The 18793-nt window shown below is 42.9% G+C and overlaps 1 protein-coding gene across 1 annotated transcript in view; it reads left to right on the top strand.

Annotated features, from left to right (window-relative positions):
- Window positions 1-18793, top strand: part of SH3YL1 (SH3 and SYLF domain containing 1) — a 46814-nt gene that overhangs the window by 12290 nt on the left and 15731 nt on the right. The window contains exons 2-6 of the mRNA XM_060027178.1: window positions 4231-4341; window positions 7291-7404; window positions 10064-10128; window positions 15635-15747; window positions 16837-16965. Of these exons, the coding sequence (XP_059883161.1) occupies window positions 4231-4341; window positions 7291-7404; window positions 10064-10128; window positions 15635-15747; window positions 16837-16965 (532 nt within the window). The remainder of the gene's footprint in view (window positions 1-4230; window positions 4342-7290; window positions 7405-10063; window positions 10129-15634; window positions 15748-16836; window positions 16966-18793) is intronic.

Genomic DNA, 18793 nt, shown 5'->3' on the forward strand with positions numbered 1-18793 from the left:
TTATTCTAAAAGTACTAAGTTTTGCTTTTAATATTTAGGCGTTCAATTACATTGAATTTTTTTGTGTGTGTATGATGTGATATTGTAATCTAATTTTATTTTGTTTTCCTTTGAATGACCTAAAGTCCCAGAATAATTTATTAATCTACCATGTCATCTCTCTCATATATTTTTAAATATATGAGTATATATATATATATATACACACATATATATATATATATATATAAATATTCCTTTCTTGCTTTTGTCATGAAGGTAGCATTTTTAATTAAGTGCTGTGGATCATTCAATAAATTGTGTTGTATAATTTTAAAATATTAGGTTCTCACTTCGTATCCTATACCAATGCAAGTTTGAGGAGGGTCAAATATTTAATGTAAAATAAAAGCTCTGGAGGAAGAAAATTTAGAATAATACTTGTATAATTTTTTAAAGGCCTTTAGTCACAATAATAGAAAGGTTATAATGGTAGAAAGCTCAGAGAGATATTGCCATGTAAATAAAAACAAATACTGAAAAACTATACATAAAAGTATGAAAACAAGAAGCGGAGATACAAACTTGTGACATGATTAAAATTATAGACAAAAGGAGTATGGTACCAGAAAAATAAGCAAAGAACATGAACAGAAAATATGCAAAACAAAATGTAAACAAACAATAAAAATCTGTCATCCTTTCTGATGTGCACACTTTGCCTCGACCAGCTTCCCCAGTAACAATACGAATTTTTTATGGTAATACCCAGTGGTTCTAAGGTTGGTTAGTAATTTTAGAAGGTGATTTGATAATGGAATAAAAAGCTAGACATTTTTTATTTTTTTCAGTCATTAATTCCAACTCCTAAGATTCTCTCAAGATAATTACCATCGAACAGTGGTATCACTAAAAACTAAAAAAGGAAATAATCTCCTTGTTTAGCAATAGGAACCAACTGAAGCACACACTAAAATGCAGACAGTAGTATTGGTGAGTATTAGTAGTAGGGATGCCTTTTTTCTTCAATATTTGTGTATCTATATTTTTCCTTTATTGTTACAATGCACTTATGCCATAATTTCTGGTGGTTTAAAAAATATAGAAAAATTTTCAGGGACTTCCCTGGCGGTCCAGTGGTTAAGACTCCATGCTTCCAGTTCTGGGGGCATGGGTTCAATCCCTGGTCGGGGAACTAGGATCCGACATGCCACGTGGTGCGGCCAAAAAAAGAAAAAAACAATTTTTCCTCATAGTTGGGCCTTTTGCACTATGAATTTGAAAAGTAATTCTCCCATAATTTCTGGTTCTTTTATGGTTTGACTTTTGGTTTTTTTTTTTTTTCTTTTTTCCTTTTTTTGCGGTATGCAGACCTCTCACTGTTGTGGCCTCTCCCGTTGCGGACCGAGCACAGGCTCCGGACGCGCAGGCCCAGCAGCCGTGGCTCACGGGCCCAGCCGCTCCACGGCATTGTGGGATCTTCCCGGACCGGGGCACAAACCCGTGTCCCCTGCATCGGCAGGGGGACTCTCAACCACTGTACCATCAGGGAAGCCCTGACTTTTGGTATTTTAAATCATCAATGCAGTTGGAGTTTATTGTTATGTAATGTGAAACTGTGGATGACTTTTTTCCCCCAAAGGACCACTATTTATTGTGTACAACAGCTTTTCCACAATGATTTCAGGTGCAATATTTATCATATATTAAATTAATTTATATATTTGGGCCAATTTCTGAATTTTTTAATGGATTTATATATATATATTTATTTATTTTATTTTACTTAGTTTTTAATTTTTTTTGGCTGTGTTGGGTCTTCGTTGCTGCGCGCAGACTCTCTAGTTGCGGCGAGTCAGGGCTACTCTTCGTTGCGGTGCACAGGCTTCTCATTGTGGTGGCTTCTCGTTGGGAGCACGGGCTCTAGGTGCGTGGGCTTCAGTAGTTGTGGCACGCGGGCTCAGTAGTTGTGGCTTGCAGGTTCTAGAGTGCAGGCTCAGTAGTTATGGTGCATGGGCTTAGTTGCTCCGCAGCATGTGGGATCTTCCCAGACCAGGGCTCGAACCTGTTTCTCCTGCATTGGCAGGTGGATTCTTAACCACAGTGCCACCAGGGAAGCCCTGAATTTTCTATTTTGTCAAATTGATTTTTCTGTCCGTATTTACATCACTAAGAGGTAAATTATTGAGGCTTTATAATATGTTAAACCAGAGCTTATCCCCTTCATTCTTCTTCTTTCACACATTTTCTTCTAGCTTTTCTTGCTTATTTTTCCATATGAATTTGGGAACTGCTTTGTTTAGTAGTTAGACACTTGTTAGACTTAAAAGAGAATATGAATTTGATTTCATTTTTTAAAAAGCAGAAAAACCATCATAAGAAAATTGAAAAGACAAATGGCAAAGAGGAAATCAATGTTTGTAACTCGTATTCTAGAAAAAAAGGTTAATTCCCTTAATATACAAATCAATAAGGAACAGAGAAATACCCTCTATAAATGGACAAGAAATAAAAAAAAAATTTGACAGAAATGGAAAGATATTCAATATTACTCATCATAAAAAACAAAAGTACACTGAGAGCTTCATGACAAAGAAACTGGTACTGGAATTGCCACTTGCCGTAAACAACCAGAAACTGGGGAAAACATATGGAGCATCTGTTTTCATGTTGGACGACAGGCGAGTGGGTCTAGGATCCCAGAGGAGAGGGGAAATTGAGGTGAAGTCCACAATTGCCCGTTTTTCTGCCTGGACCACTTTCCAAGCTGCAGCACAGGGAGGGAAGCCCACCGTGGCGTGGGTTCTTTCTGACTGGGAGAGACAAATTGAGTTTGGAGAGGCTGAGCAACTGGAGTTTACAGAGCAGATTCCCAGAGGAGAGTGAATCAGAGATGGAAAGAGCTCCAGAAATCTGCAGTCCTTGGCTGCGCAGGAAGCATTGTGTGAAGGGGACACTTTCAGGGCAGGGCAAAGAACGGCTCTCAGGAAGCTGTGAGGCAAACAGTCCTCAGAGCTTATGCAGCGTTGGGAGCAGCAGTTCCAACCAGCCGAGTGGAGAGAGTGTGTCACATCCGAGGACGTTCAGGAGACAGCCCAGAGTCACTGGTAACTGCAGGCCTGGCACCGAAGACTACACACTCCAAGTGAAACATAAAAGCAAGCCTTGGAAAGGCTGAGCTGATCTGCAAGTGACTCCCTGGCGCCAGCACAAACGCAGCAACACTGTTTAAATAAGACAACAAGATCTAGATCCTCAACATGGCGGTGTTCATAGTTCTAGCAACCACCAAATTTCACTAGCAATGGGCAGAAACAGTAAAACATAACCCATAACTAGGAGAAAAGTCAGTCAAAAAACAGGCCCAGAAAGGGCAGAGATGATGCAATCATCAGACAAGGGTATAAAAACACTTCTTAAAATATGCTCAAGGATTGAAAGAACAACAAAAACACAATGAGGATAGAAATGGAAAGAATGAAAAACAACCAATGGAAATTTCAGGTCTGAAAACACAATCTTTGAAATGAAAAATTCATCTGATGGTCAGAACAGCAGGATTTATATTGAAGCCTCTTGATTTCTTTGACTCTTCTGGTTCCTTGTCCTGTGATAAAGGAATGGTCCATCCCACATACTTCAGAGCTGGAAAGATTATGTGAGCATCGCTAGGATGAATAAACCTTCCTCTGAGTTTATGAATACCCAACCAATGCTGAAAACATAGAATGCTATACAAACGCAAATGTTCATTAACTGAAGTAATCACTCAATTCCTGAGTCTGCTAGAATTTTACTAATATGGAAAATCTGTGCAGACAGGTCAAACATTTTCAACAAAATAGTCAAATATATTAAATTTTGTATTATCTGTTATAGACGGTAGTAAAATACATCTTTTGTTCATTCTTAACATTTTAATATTTTTTGTTAATATTGTGCTGAGTTAAGAATTACAGGGAAAAGATACATAATTGGGAGACTGGACCAGATTTTAAGATCCTTTAGAATTCCATGATTTTTTAATTTCTGAGATTTTGAGAGTTTAGGGTTTCCCAATCTTAGTGAATTTAATTTAGTAGGAAAATAAAGATGAAATGATCAATAAATAAGGATTTTCAATTTATTTCCTTTGTCTGGTAGGATACAATTTGATAATGCTTAATTGTGTATGAAAAAATGAAATTACAACAAATTTCTAACTTCTATTTAGTAGATCTCTTCATTAAAATCATTTTTTTAATCTTTCAGTGAATAACCCTATACCTTCCAATTTGAAATCTGAAGCAAAGAAGGCTGCTAAAATTCTAAGAGAATTCACAGAAATAACTTCCGGAAGTGGACCTGATAAGATCATTCCTGGTAGGTAAATGAAATACATACTTTCACTTCTACATCTGCTCTGTTTCTTAAATTATCTTTGCAACCCTTGACTCACACAGGTCCTCAGACCACCTTTCTCCTCTGGGCCCGTCGTCCCGGCTGGTGTCCTGGGCAGCCCCCTCTCCTCCTCCGCTCTGCAGGGCCCATGGCCCTAAGTACCCTGTGTCCGTTTCCACTGCACGTTCCCCAAACTCACAGGTCCTTATCCTCAGTTTCTGAGGCCTTTGGCAAACTCATCTTGCAAACTCACCGGCTAATCTCATAAATAAATTTTAATTTTGTGTTTTTCCTTTCTAGGTAAGATAGTTATACTTTATAGTGGTTTAAGAAGACTAATCAATGATTCCCAGCACGGCTGCACATCTGTATTCCCTGGGTCATTAAAGTGCAGTTCCTAAACTCCCCCCCGACCTGCTGAATCAGACCCTGGGAGCAGCGTGGCCAGGAGTGAGATTTTATCACGTCTCTAATGTGATTCTCCTGTAGTCAGGCTGACCACGCAAGACCTGGTCCAGAGGCCAGCCTTTGGGAACCACTGTCTGTTCATTACTAGTACCAGTTATTTCTAAAGGTGTTTCAGAGAATACCTGTCTGATGCAGACACTCACACGCAGACTAGCTCAGGCAGCTGCGGGCTGGTCTCCCTCTTAGTGAATAACTCATCCTGCATTAGAGAAACCAGTTTAATTCCTTAAGCCAGATTTTCTGAAGTTATTTAACAGACCTTTAAGGGTTGTAAAACTTTCTCATTTGTTGTTGTTATGGTAATAATACGAAGTGTCGTTATTTTGGCCCAGCCACTCCTCCCATCTTAAGAAAACAGCGCTTCATAGAGCCTTGCTCCTTGAAGGCAGGTGGCCACATCTGGGCATCACCGGGGAGCTTGTTAGAAACGCAGGGCCTCAGGCTCCACTTCAGCCTGATGAGTCAGAGTCTGCATTTCTCACGAGATCTCCAGTGCGTCACATGCACGCACAAGCTAGAGAAGCACTGTGTAACACTTGAAGAAAATTCAGCCAGAAAAACGCAATTTTCTGTAGCTGTCTTCTGAAGCAGGAGACAGAGACGTTTCCCAACATACAGCAGCATCTGCATGCATGGCAGGCTGGCCCAAGCTACAGATAAGCTGTATTTCCTACCTAAAAACTTGGGGGTATGGATTATTTCTCGTGGATTTTGTCCAGCAAAATTCTGCCTTGCCTTTATTCTGCTTCCAGTCAAAGGCCACCCGACTCCCTTTCACTGGGTGTAGCTCAGAAAATGAAAACCCGTTTACACAGCAGCCTGAATAAGAGCGAAGGCCCGCAGGGGTGCGGGCTGTGTGTCTGATGGAAGCCAGGGAGGCCGCAGCTGCCAGATGACCAAGCCTCGTCTGTCCTTGGGATGAGTAGGGAGGGCCCATTACGCGTACATTAAAGCTAGGGAGGTGTATTACGTGATAGGAGATAAAATCTAAAAAATATTTGAAAACAAAATGCCCAGACCTTTAGACTTTCTTAGGCTGTGAGTTCACGGTCATCTGGTGTGAGGGGCTCTGAGACTAAGTGAAACTCAGTTTAGAGAGTAAATCTGCAGTCAGTGCACCTACGTTACAAATGAAGAGCTAATTGGACAATTATTCAGGGATTATTGGTATTTTAATGTCCCGGAATCAGGGTGGATGAGATATAAAAACACACCTGACATTTGAACTATGTTCATTTTAAAAATATACTTCTGTTATACCTAATGTTTCTGAAGAGAGGCACTACTCACTGTAACAGCACTGAGAATGGCGTGTGAGGCTATTCTGCCAACATGTGTTGTATAAACAAACCTACCTGATGTATAATGAAGCTGTCAGCATCAGTACCGTGTGTCACACCCTTTAGAACACGAGCTAAGGCACACTTAGGTGATGACCGTCCGAGAGAAGAGAGACTTACTTCTAAACCTTGTTCAAGTACCAAGAGCTCCAGGAATGGTCTGTGTGTTACCCTCCTCGTGCTCTTGGTTGAACCGTCTCTGAGAGTCTGTTATTAATTTAAATTTTGAAATGGTGTGCATAAGTGTATTAGAAATTTAGTGTTTCCTAGGGACACCTACAAAGCCTTTTTTGTGTATTTGAGTACACTGTCTGGTTTGACTTCCTTGACAGAATATTTGACTAAAATGATGGTAAATTAAACTACCTTAAAAGTAACATTGGGATCCGAGAATAATTTCCAATGTTTAGGCTTCCTTTGTTATTTGAAAGATGTACTATTGTGTAAATAGATCCACAGACTAGTAAGGCACTGTGTTTAGTGGGTACCTATGTTAATAACCTTCCTTTTGTGTAACAAACTTCCCTGAAATGTGGATAAACCAATATTTTGTAAATTGAATTATATTTTCAGTGCACTGGTAGTTATGTGTTATTCGAATACTGATCAGATCACTTTATAAAGTCAAAAAATGTTTTTAAGTGGCAAAATCATTTAATTTTCCTGGTTTTGAATCCAGATTTTCATATTAATAGAAGCTGAACTCAACAATGTGGCTCTAAGTTCAAACGTCCTGCTGCACACTGCATGTCAGTCGCTTTTGAAGTTTCTCCTTAACACTATGTAGGTCTTAATTTCTTTGAAGATACTTTTGTAACTTTTAAAATTATAAATAATGTTGTAAATTAATTGAAATCTCCAAATTATTTGTCCTGCCACTAGATATCAGTACAGTCTCATCCCAGTGTCTCATTTCTTGTGTCCATTGCAGGATTCTGAGCGCCTGCCCTGTTGGGTTAGGGCCACCGAAGGCTTCAGGCTTCTCTGTCCTGGGGCGGTTTCCTCGCAGTTCCCTGTGCCGCTGAGGCTATAGGGAGGCCCTGGTCCCTGGGAAGCAAACCTGCGTGCACAGGCCTGCTGAGCTGTCACCTGCCGGGCGCTCACCTGTCTTCATCTTTTGCAGCACACGTCATTGCCAAAGCCAAGGGCCTGGTGGTCCTGTCTGCGATAAAAGCTGGGTTTCTGGTCACAGCGAGAGGTGGCAGTGGGATCGTGCTGGCACGCCTTCCAGATGGAAGTAAGCTAGCCTCCCTTCACTGGGAGGGGCAGAGAATCCTTGTCCCTTTTTTGTTCTGTTTCCACTATAAACAGGTTTTGTAGGGAGAGAGACAGGTTTTCCGGTGCCGCCTGGACTACCTTCCTTGGGCCGCTCCCTCCGTTTTCTCTGTGGTCAGCCGACCCGTGAGACTCAGAATATCAGAAGATGGGGCCCCCGTCTTTACACACTGTGTTGTCCTCCCATGGAGCATATACTAAACATTGACACTGTATTTCTGTTGTTACATACGCATTCCTATTCCTCAGCTTCACCTTCAGTTGCTTTCTTTTGTTTTATGGAAGCTTTTCTCCCCCATTGTTCCTGTGTGGGATCTTAAAAGCTGAAACATTTTAAAGAATATCCCCAGGGCAGAATCATATCAAGATCAGTATAATTTGGTTTTACTTTCTGGGGCGAAATCTAATACTTGATTTTTCAGACATGACATCAAAATACGTTTGCTTGAATCCCAAGAACCAACATATATGATATTTAAAATGTGTGTGGGTGTGTCATAACCAACTAAAAGGCTTTTATATGAATTCAACATTTGCTGTTCAGTTATATAATTGAACACATTTTTCTGTTAATAGCTCTTTTTAGTGTAGATAATTTAATTTTATTTTGAGGGAGAACACGGGCCATCCACTGACAGGAGATGCACCCGGCATTTGGGGGGCGCACAGCCCCGGAACTTGAGTCAGCAGGATTTGTTGTCCCCTGTGAGGCGTCCCTACAGCAAATGAGAGTTTGCCCCTGAGGTGGTTCAGATTTCATAGCTCTGGGCTTGGCTACGAAACAAAAAGTGACAACATTCTCTTCTTCTCAAGAAAAGAAGCATTACGCAAATTTTCGTGGGCAGATTCCCAGCAGTACAACCAGACAAGTAGGCACACTCAAATCGAGTCCCCCGTGAGATGGGCTCTGCATCTGCAAGGGGCCCCCAGCCCTGCAGGTCCGAATGGTCATGGACCGGTGACCGTCAGAAAAGGGGGAGGAGCCGTCGACACCTGGGGCTCCTATCAGAACCTCGGGTGGACCTTCCTACTTAGATACCTAAGTTTCTGTCTCCCATCTTCCCAAGTAGCTGCTGGTCACTCTTCAGAGGGTAATATAATATGTGCCCAGTGGGGCACAGCAAATCCCCAGACCCTGGCCAGGTGGGCAGTTTGTTTTTCTTTTAGAAATTAATCACTTTTAATAGTTTTTTTTTTTAAGATGTTAGGGGTAGTTTATTAATTAATTTATTTTTGCTGTGTTGGGTCTTCGTTTCTGTGCGAGGGCTTTCTCTAGCTGTGGCAAGCGGCGGCCACTCTTCATCGCAGTGCGCGGGCCTCTCACTATCGCGGCCTCTCTTGTTGCGGAGCACAGGCTCCAGACGCGCAGGCTCAGTAGTTGTGGCGCACGGGCCCAGCCGCTCTGCGGCATATGGGATCCTCCCAGACCAGGGCTTGAACCCGTGTCCCCTGCATTAGGAGGCAGACTCCCAACCACTGCGCCACCAGGGAAGCCCAGGTGGGCAGTTTTTAAACAGGGACAGTCCCTAACATAGGAAGTGGAAAATAACTTTGAGATTATGAGACATTAATTTCTGTAATCAAAACCCCTCTAAGCCCAGATAGATGAGTTCTGGGTATATTCAAGCACTAGCCTGTCATCTGGAATACATGGTAGCAAGAAACATTGGGCATCTTCAGAACGTGCTCCATCTAGACTCCCCCCACCCCCAGTTATTCTTTCTAGACCTGTTTAGCACAACTGTGTCCAGATCAGGAAAGCTAGGCACGCGATAATCCTGAAATGTACCATATCGTGGCAAATGGAGTTATTGTACTTAGTTTCCAAATGTAAGGATGTGTATCTTGTTAGAATTTTAATAGTCTTGAATTTATAACCTATTTCTTGTGCTTCTACTAGGCACAAAGGGTGTCAAAGCAGTTTTTGCCCTCCAGGATTTACAATAGAAACGGTTTAGTATTATGTTACCCTTAGAAGCGATTATAATAAGCTCTTTTGAATCCATTTGCTCTCTTATATCTATGATAAAATGCTAACAAAAGACTGGAATTCCAGCTCAATTATTTTGTAAAACATTAGGAATACGGACGGTTGAAATGATCAAATGCTATGTGTATTTAACTGGTGAGAATTCAATAGTTTGGTATTATGCATGTTTGTAGGGAAAGATTAGAAAACATAGACTTGTGAGGCTATGAGGCTCATAATGAATAACTAACACCTTTCAAACCTTTTTAACTTAAAAAATTATAGGGCTTCCCTGGTGGTGCAGTGGTTGAGAGTCCGCCTGCTGATGCAGGGGACGCGCGTTCGTGCCCCGGTCTGGGAAGATCCCACATGCCGCGGAGCGGCTGGGCCCGTGAGCCATGGCTGCTGAGCCTGCATGTCCGGAGCCTGTGCTCCACAACGGGAGAGGCCACAGCAGTGAGAGGCCCGCGTACCGCAAAAAAAAAAAAATTATATATATTTATTAAAGAACATTTAAAAACATAGGCAAAAACGCCAAAATCTCATTATTTTAAGAAGAAACACTATTAATTCATATTTTAGCATTTTTCCTCCCCATATTTATGTGCCAAGGAGTTTTAATATTAGAGTAATGTTTGTTTGTTTTTATTAGAATGGTCTGCACCTTCGGCCATCGGGATAGCTGGGCTTGGTGGAGGATTTGAACTAGGAATAGAGGTGAGTGGTGACGTGTGTACATACGACTACCCTATTCTCTAAAAGCAACTGCTACGTGAAAGTCGAGTGATCTCCTACTGTTCTCGTTTAACCACCTATGGAAATCGTTCCCTTTTATTTTCTTGACTCTCTACCTGAAGCTGTGTAATGTTTATCATTTTTCTCCTTCGCCTTCATTGAGAGTAGAGTTTCTTTCATTTACCATCTCATCTGTTTCCATCGTTAGCACATCTGCAGAACACTTGTTCTCAGACCTGAAAACTACAACTGGCAGTTTATGGCTTCTGATTGCAGAGTCATGGGTGCAAACAGCTCAATGCCATGTATCAACATTTGTGGCAAAATCCAGTTTGGTATCCCTGATGTTCAAACTACTTCCAATTTTTTAAGTAAAGGTTGACTTTGTATTGTTTCACTTTACAACTTTGCTGCTAATGACTATGGTTTCTATCAAATGGACTGGAAAGTATACCAGCACACACTTGCTTACAGAGGTCTCTCCCACAGGGAGCATCTACATGATATCAAGCTTTCGTCTGCTGCTTTATTGCTAAGTGATTTGGTAAATCAAATCTCCTGATATTCCCGAATCATTTTCTTCTGAAATTTCAGTCAGTTTCTTCCTGAACTACCCTTTTATGAATTTGCTCTGTTGCCGTAGTTTTAAATGCCCTTGGCCTTATTAGGAGGAAGTGTTTCCACTACTGACTTTCATTTTTATTTGACCTTTACTTGCTGCTGCATAGATTTGTGACATAAAAAGAGGAACATGTTTTAGTTTTGCTAACATGACTGCCTTTTGGTTGTATATTCAACCAAATCATGGCCTTCAGAAACATCGCACTCGTGTGGAAAGCGTATTTTCAGCATCTGTTGTGCACCCCTGCTCACACGTCCTGGTGCTGTACCCAGGTGTCCCTCATCACTGCCCGCTGACCCCAGGCTTTGGGGCTCCATCTCAAAGAGCATTTGCTTATATTTGCCGTTTGTGGAAACTTTGAATGCCACTTACCCTCATGGTTGAGTAGAAATTAACTCTGGAATTCCATTTAAATACTGTACATGGAAGATAAGTATTAACTTAAAAATATCCTCTTCAAGTAGAGATTAGAAGACTGTCCTAGGAGTTTGTGCCTCTTCGATAGGACCTGGCTTTGCTTCCCTGAGCGTAGCCGTAAGGTTAGAGCTGTCGGTCACTTTTCAGTGCTAACGAGAGGCCGTGCTGGTTCCCCAGGAAGCATCTCAGACCTGGCCAGAAACATGCAGTTACCTTCGGGGTGCAGCTCTGACCCAGGATGAGCGAGGGAGCTTGGGGGTCGGCGGCCATGCGCCCGCGGAGCTCCTGCGTCTGGATGCTCTTGTCGCCCCAGCTCCAGTTCCAATGAAGTGCAGCAGGCCCGTGGCCACCTCAGGCAGCGGGACCCATGCCCTCGAGTCTGCAGCCCCCCAGGCTGCCCGAGCTCCTCTCTGGCGTTCTTCTTCCGCCAGACGCTTGCTCCTAGTGGGATGGGGCGCTCGGCGCATGCGCCAGTCTGGAGGTTTTCTTGCCCGGCCCTTACCTAGGTTGTGAGTCCTTCATACCTGTGCCCTCAGACTGGCCAAGTGTCAAGCACAAGTAGACACCCAAAATAAATGTTTCTTTAAAGCACTGCCATCATCGGTTCAAACTATTAAATGTTTGTTGAATAACTTAATTATCTGCCCTTCTGTTTTGGAATGGAATAATTAGCAATAATGGCTAACATTCTCATAAAACTCTCACACGTACTCTCATAGAATCATTTCCATACCGTAGCCATGCTGAGTGGCTGTCGCTGCCGTCATTGTGTAGATAACTGAGTTATGTGACTCCTCCAGTCGGAGAATGACAGGCTGGCCATTCAGAGGGAGGCCTCTGGCGTCCGTGGGCGCTCGGGTGAGTCTCCTCGCTTCTAGTGCCCCAGCTGGCTCTAACCGTAACTCCCACCCATGTAACACGCCGTGGATTTCAGGGCACGGATGAGGTAGGTGGGGCGCATGTGATTATTTTCAACGCACAGAGATGCTGAGCATCTTGCGGAGGTGGTGTGTGGTTGTCTCTAATTGGTTTCACTGGAGCCAGAGCCTGAGACAGGGCTCGTGGTGCACGTGACTTACTGAGCAAATGTTCTGGGTGGGGGGGAACCTATAAGGGGCTAAGGGAAGCAGGACAGAGAAGAGGAAGGGTCCAAGCAAGGCCGTAGTTCCAGGTAAACTTGCCCTGGTCTGATGACAGGAGGGGAAGGCAGGTCTTACGACAGAGGCAAGGGGGCTGGCGTTTGGGGTCAGCTGCTCTCGCCACCTGGCAGCACGTGGGTGTGGTGTGTGGTGGCAGGGCTGGAGGGGACTGCAGCGCCCCCCGTGGTGGGACCAGACCCCTCTCCTGGGCCCGGGACCCCCTGCGAGCTTCCGCCCCCCTGCTGCCTCCCCCAGGTGGCGACCCCTTCATTACACGTGGAATGCGTACTTGACTATCAGGAAGTCTAGTTCTAGCTCCACTTTGGAATCTAGACCAGGAACGGTTCTGAAGGTGTGTGAAGCTAGGGACGTGTACAGAACCTGCTGGCCTTCAGGAGCTTGGGCATTAGTTAAGTATAGATTATGGCACTGGTCCACTCACGAGAGCTGCTGAGAATTCCCAAGGTTGTAGAACTCACACATACCCACCAAACACAACAACAACAAATGAAAGGTTTAAAAGTCAGTGCAGTAAGGAAAGGTAATGCTAAGACTTGGTTTAAACACCATTAAATTTTCTTTCCAGGACAATTATAGCAGAGCGCAAAGGTCTGAAAACCCTGATACCTTGGATTATCCAACTGTTCGTTGTTTACCAAAAGCCAGAATCCACACTGGGCCATCAAATCAGATCAACCTCGCTTTCACCCAAGGTTGTAATGTGAGAAGAATGACTCCGCTTTTTCCAGGAGAATTTGGATGAACCCTTTTCCTTTAATGATGAGGAAGGCATCTAGGCTTAAGTTGAGAAACTACCCTTGGAGATCAGAGTTCAGTTTCGAAGTCCCCTAAGATTGCTGTGCAAGGGGGGGATCTGTTACTGTGAGGAGTGGAAGGGGATGGGAACCCCTCAAATTTGGGTCGAACGTTGAGGCTGATGATGCCACGTACTGAGTCTGAAAGCTTACTGCCCACATGATGAGGCTTTCTGGGGAGTGAGACAGACTCCCGAGCAGAATGGCTTGAGAGATGGGAAAGAAGACCCTTCTATGGAGGCTAGGGGTGGGGCTGGGGACGGGTCTCACTAGAACCACAGGAGGGAGCCCTGGGCTTTCTCGCCAGGTTGTCTGGATTTGGGGCTTGGAAGCTATCTCTTCGTTACAGGACGACAGCATCAGGGACTCCGTAGCTTGGGTTCAAGGTGGGTAAACACTTGAGAGGGAGATGGGGTAGTGCCATGCTGGGGACAGGGTGTCAGGGGACGAGAAGCCCTCTGGTTCCTGAGAACATTTCTTCCCCAGCTTTTCCTGCATGATACTTGTATTTTTTTGAATTCTTTTTAAAGAATTGAGTTCAATTGTAAAACTCGCATTTTATTTACAGTTAACTGTATCTTAATGCGAACTTATTAAGAAGCCTTTATCAAATTCTTAAACGTCTGTCTTAACTGTTTATTTGCTCCGTTGCTCCGGTTTTCTTTCAGGAAATCTGTTTTGCTTTTTATTCTAAGCTGTGGAAATAAATCAAGAGCTGTCGTCAGTACCGCTGCTCTTCAAACTGTGGTGCTTTGGACCTGGTTCTCTAATTAGTCACGTCACCAAAGAACACAGGATTATCTTACTCTTATTTCAGGAGAACTGAATTGAGACTAGACATAAAATTAAAGGATTAATTTATTTTCTTTATTGACTCACAGAGTTGTGCCTTACTTAACTATCCTAAGACGTACCAAGTAGAAGGAGACATAACAACTAGAGTATCCACAAGGTCACGGCTGGAGACTTACACTGAGTGTGTACACTCTAAGCATTACGCAAAGTAATTTCATATGTGTTATCTTAAAAAGTACATAAGATTTGGTTATGTAATCAGTGGCAAAATTGCTTAACTTTGCATGAGAAACGCTAAATAATTCTGTATCATTCAACATAATGATCATCAGAAACTGTCCATGTATAAAATGGAATTAACAGTTGACATGAGTCACAGTGATATGTTTTGCATGCGTCAATTAGCTGGCATATTTGGTCTGTCCTACGGAACTTGAGTGTAATTTTTCATGAAGGGATTCATATTAAACTGTATCAGGAATTCCACTAGGCCCTTCCGAGTGCAATCACATTTGGTAATAATCAGATTCTTCTGTCAGATGAAAACAAAGATTTGAAAAATTTAAAGAACGATATAAATGAAGTCATCTTTTAAACATTAATCTGCTTGGCCTTTGCATATTTTATTGAGATGTGATGCCAGGGTTTACAAATGATTTCAACTCATCTTTCAAACAACCCTAGATTTGTGTATATGCCTATATACATGTATATACATATATCTATACGATTATATATACTTAGAAATCTGGTTACTATTATACCCATTTTACAGAGGAGATTGGGGCTTTGAGCCACTCAATCATTTGCCCAAGGTCACACAATATGCCAGGGGCAGAAGTGGAATTAACACCCAAATGGTTTCCATTTTGAGCCCAGATTCCCAGCGCCAGGCCCTCAGGCCTTCAGTTCTCCGGCACTTGACACACGTGCTTGACTCCACGTGGTGGTTCAGGGGGCGGGTCCTGCCGTGGACTTTAACGATGAAAAGGCCAAATGGAGCCAAGATGCCGCAGATGGCCCGGTGCTGCGAAGAGGAGCTGGGTTGAAAGCCTGGCCTCCCCAGCCGGCGCCTCTCTGCGGTCGTGGGATGCGGGGCCGTGGCCTGGGCACGCTGCGTGGCCTCACCGGGGGTCCCGCCCCAGAGGAGGCGAGTCTGAAGAACACGCCCTGTCCACAGCGACCCGCCCGGAGCGTGGAGACTCGCTCCAGCTTTGCTTTTCCTTGGAGGATTAACCGTGGTAATAGGCATAACTACTGGTTAACTAATCTTCCTCCTGGTGTTCTGCGCTTTGGGGCGGCTTCTGCTTGGGGGTCGCGTGGCCCTGCAGGGGCGCCGGTGGGGACCAGACTCGGGCCCCCGGACCTTCCAACCTGTGTGTGACCTGTTCACGTGTCACTAGGACACGTCACTCAGCCTCACTAACCCGCGAGGCTGCTGAGAAGAAGTCGATGCCTGGAGACCTCACACCACGTGCTCGATGCACAGAGAGTGCCCAGAGGCCTGCGCTCTGATTACCGGCGGGAGGTTAGCGGCCCACATCCGCAGCGGAAAATACAGCACGGCTCTGCTTTCATACTTTCTTTGGCTACATTGAAATTCTTGCTACATTACATATCGTATCTTGAGTTTTAGTAAACATATATTTTAAATGATATTTAGACATTATTTTTAAAATAAATGGCTGTCTACATTTCAGGTATCGGATTTGGTAATAATTTTGAATTATGACAGAGCAGTAGAAGCTTTTGCAAAAGGTGGTAACCTAACACTTGGAGGGAATTTGACTGTGGCAGTTGGGCCCTTGGGAAGGTGAGTACGCTGAAATCCCATTTGAACAGCTCTTGGATAGTAAAGGCTTTAAAACTACATCGTTTTTCATTAAGAGAAACGAATTAAAATGACAGAAATTTATGATTTACACGTGCCCCAGAGGGTTTGAGGCTGCTTACAAATAAGAAATATACAAAACACAGCCACTGTGAGAAAATCTGAAACTAAAACACACAAAAAGAAATTAAATATTTCAGAACTGCAGGCTGTTGTGTCTACCGGAATCAACATAAAATTCACCTTCAAGCTTTGAAGGAGCCAGGTCGAGTCAATTTTAATTAACTGAGAAAGGACGGCATTGATCAGGGAAAAAAAGGGTTTTTTTCAAACTAAATTATGAAAAATTGAAATGGAAGTGTTTTACTTGAGTGATGTTTACAATACTTAAAGTGTATTTTCCTTCTCTATTAATCAATAACTATTCTTGAGTTAATTGAGCAATTAAATATTTTAAACCCAGACTGTTTATAGAAGCTACTCAGTAAAATCATTTAAAAATGTTTCTAAGTTCCATGAAAATACTCACTGTAAAAAGAACCACAGTCTTTTACTCTTGAGGTGTGTTTCCCTGTTTTAGGGAAGGAAGACAACATGGGAAGTATCAGCTGTGCGTGTGTTCTCCACGTGCATCACGCTGTGCTACCACCATCTGGCCTGCTGTGCACTTGCCATGAACCGTCCGTCCTCTAGACCCCTTTGAACACACCGAGCTTAGGCCAGCAGGAAGTAAAATATGTAAAATGATTCAAGTTGGGGATGGGCTTGGTGGTGTGATGGACTGGGAGATTGGGATTGACATATATGTACTAATATGTATAAAATAGGTGACTAATAGGAACCTGCTGTATAAAAAATAAATAAATAAAATAAAATTTACAAAAAGAGAAAGCCCTATGGACGTGACCTCATTAAATATTCAATAAACAATATTTCTTCCCCCCCGCAAAAAAAATGATTGAAGTAAGTGCAGAGCAGGATCCTTCTTTTGGGTTAGAAGCGCAGTGCCAATCAGACATCTTCAAGTGAACGTGCTCACAGTTCTGTGATGCAAAGCCTTCTGTTTTGCAGGAATTTAGAAGGAGACGTCTCCCTAAGAAGCTCCGCGGCTGTCTTTACTTACTGCAAGTCAAGAGGCCTCTTCGCTGGCATGTCTTTAGAAGGTAGCTGTTTGATTGAGAGGAAAGAAACTAACCGAAAGTAAGTGCAAGGCAAATCACTTTAATTGATTTGAAGAGCGTGCGATGAGAAAGTAATACTTCGTAGACTCCTGTCGTTAAGAGTGTACAGAGAACCTTTGCACAGGCAAGTCTGTTGGCACCATTTTTCCAACAGCATTTGCTCACTTTGTGTCTCTGCATCACGTTTCGGTAATACCTGCAATATTTCAGACTTTTTCATTATCACTACATTGGCTATGGTGATCTGTGATCAGTGACCTTGGTGTTACCATGGTTATTGTTTGGGGCACCAGGAACCGCACCCCTATAGGATGGAGAACCTAATCAGTAAACGAGTGTGTATTCCGATGGCTCCTCAGACTGGCTGTTTCCACTCACCACCACCCCCTGCCCCCCCCTCCTCAGGCCTCCCTATTCCCTTAGACACAACAATATTGAAATTAATAACCCTACAAAGACCTCCAGGTGTTCAAGTGAAAAGAAGAGTTGCACGTCTCTTACTTTAAATCAAGAGCCAGAAATGACCAAGCTTAGTGAGGAAGCCACGTCAAAGCCAGGATGGGCCAGAAGCTAGGTCTCTCGTGCCAAACAGTTAGCCGAGCTGTGAGTGCAAAGCAAAAGTCCTTGAAGGAAATCACAAGTGCTCCTCCGGTGAACACACAGATGATAGAAGGCGAAACAGCCTTATTACTGCTCCGGAGAAAGTTTTAGTGGTTTGGATTGAAGACCAAACCAGCCACAACACTGCCTTCAGCCAAAGCCTCATCCAGAGCAACGCCCTAATTCTTTTTAATTCTGTTCAGGCTGAGAGAGGCGAGGAAGCTGCAGAAGAAGAGTGTGAAGCTGGCAGAGGGTGACTCGAGGCTGAAGGCAAGCAGCCGTCTCCATAACATCAAAGTGCAGCGTTCCTCATGAGAGGTTTCCTATTGTTAGTCCCAGCCTTTGTCTTTCTTCCATAAGATAGAGACCAATTTTGATTTAAAAAATACAAGATTTGGAAGTACCCTAACAGGCGACGAGGAACTTCCACTTTAAACTGGCATCTGGCTAATTTTCCCCAAAACTGCTCTTCTGTATTTCCACGAAAGTATGTCTAATTGCCGAGAAAAAGATAAAAAGCTAAGACTGAGAGGACTAATTCTAGAACCTGGCAGGAATCCCACTAATAGTGACCCTGACAGGGCTGCCTCAGCTGGTGGTGGACACACGTCTGCCGCTTACAGCAGACTTGAGAGAAGTTGAGTACCAAGTCTGCGGTGCCCATTTACCCAGAATCCCACAGCACATGCAGAAACGTTCAGTGCAGACCCCAACAACCAGAAAATAGGAGGAATGGGGGGATTCTTAAATTTCTCCATCTTGTAAAGTCAAGAGAAATGTTTTTACTTCTGGTTTTATTAATTTGAGAAATTTAAGTTAAGAATGCTTTTAGAAATTTGTGATTCTAGGCCGTTGGAAGATTTTCCAACTAAAGTTCACCTAAATCCTGGATAAACTAAAACAAACATACTTCTTAATCAGTTGCAGGGCTTCTAAACATGCAAGGCAAATCCTTACATAATTTTGATACAAATAAACATTTTAAGGAAACTATATGTTAGCACCATTTTTATAAGAAACTTAAAAAGTAAAAACCTATAAAGATGTATAGGTATGTGATTGTAATTATATGTGTATTAGTGTTTATATAAATATATGTTTATTATATGCATTTGTATATAAATATTCTATATATGTTTGTATGTATATATGACGTGCTTTTATATTATTGGGAAAAGCATATAAATATCAGACCATTTATGGTGATCGCCTCTAGAGGTGAGCTTGGAGAGGTGAATTTAGAGGCT

The sequence above is a fragment of the Delphinus delphis genome, chromosome 12, assembly GCF_949987515.2.
Source record: "Delphinus delphis chromosome 12, mDelDel1.2, whole genome shotgun sequence".
NCBI classification, from domain to species: domain Eukaryota; kingdom Metazoa; phylum Chordata; class Mammalia; order Artiodactyla; family Delphinidae; genus Delphinus; species Delphinus delphis.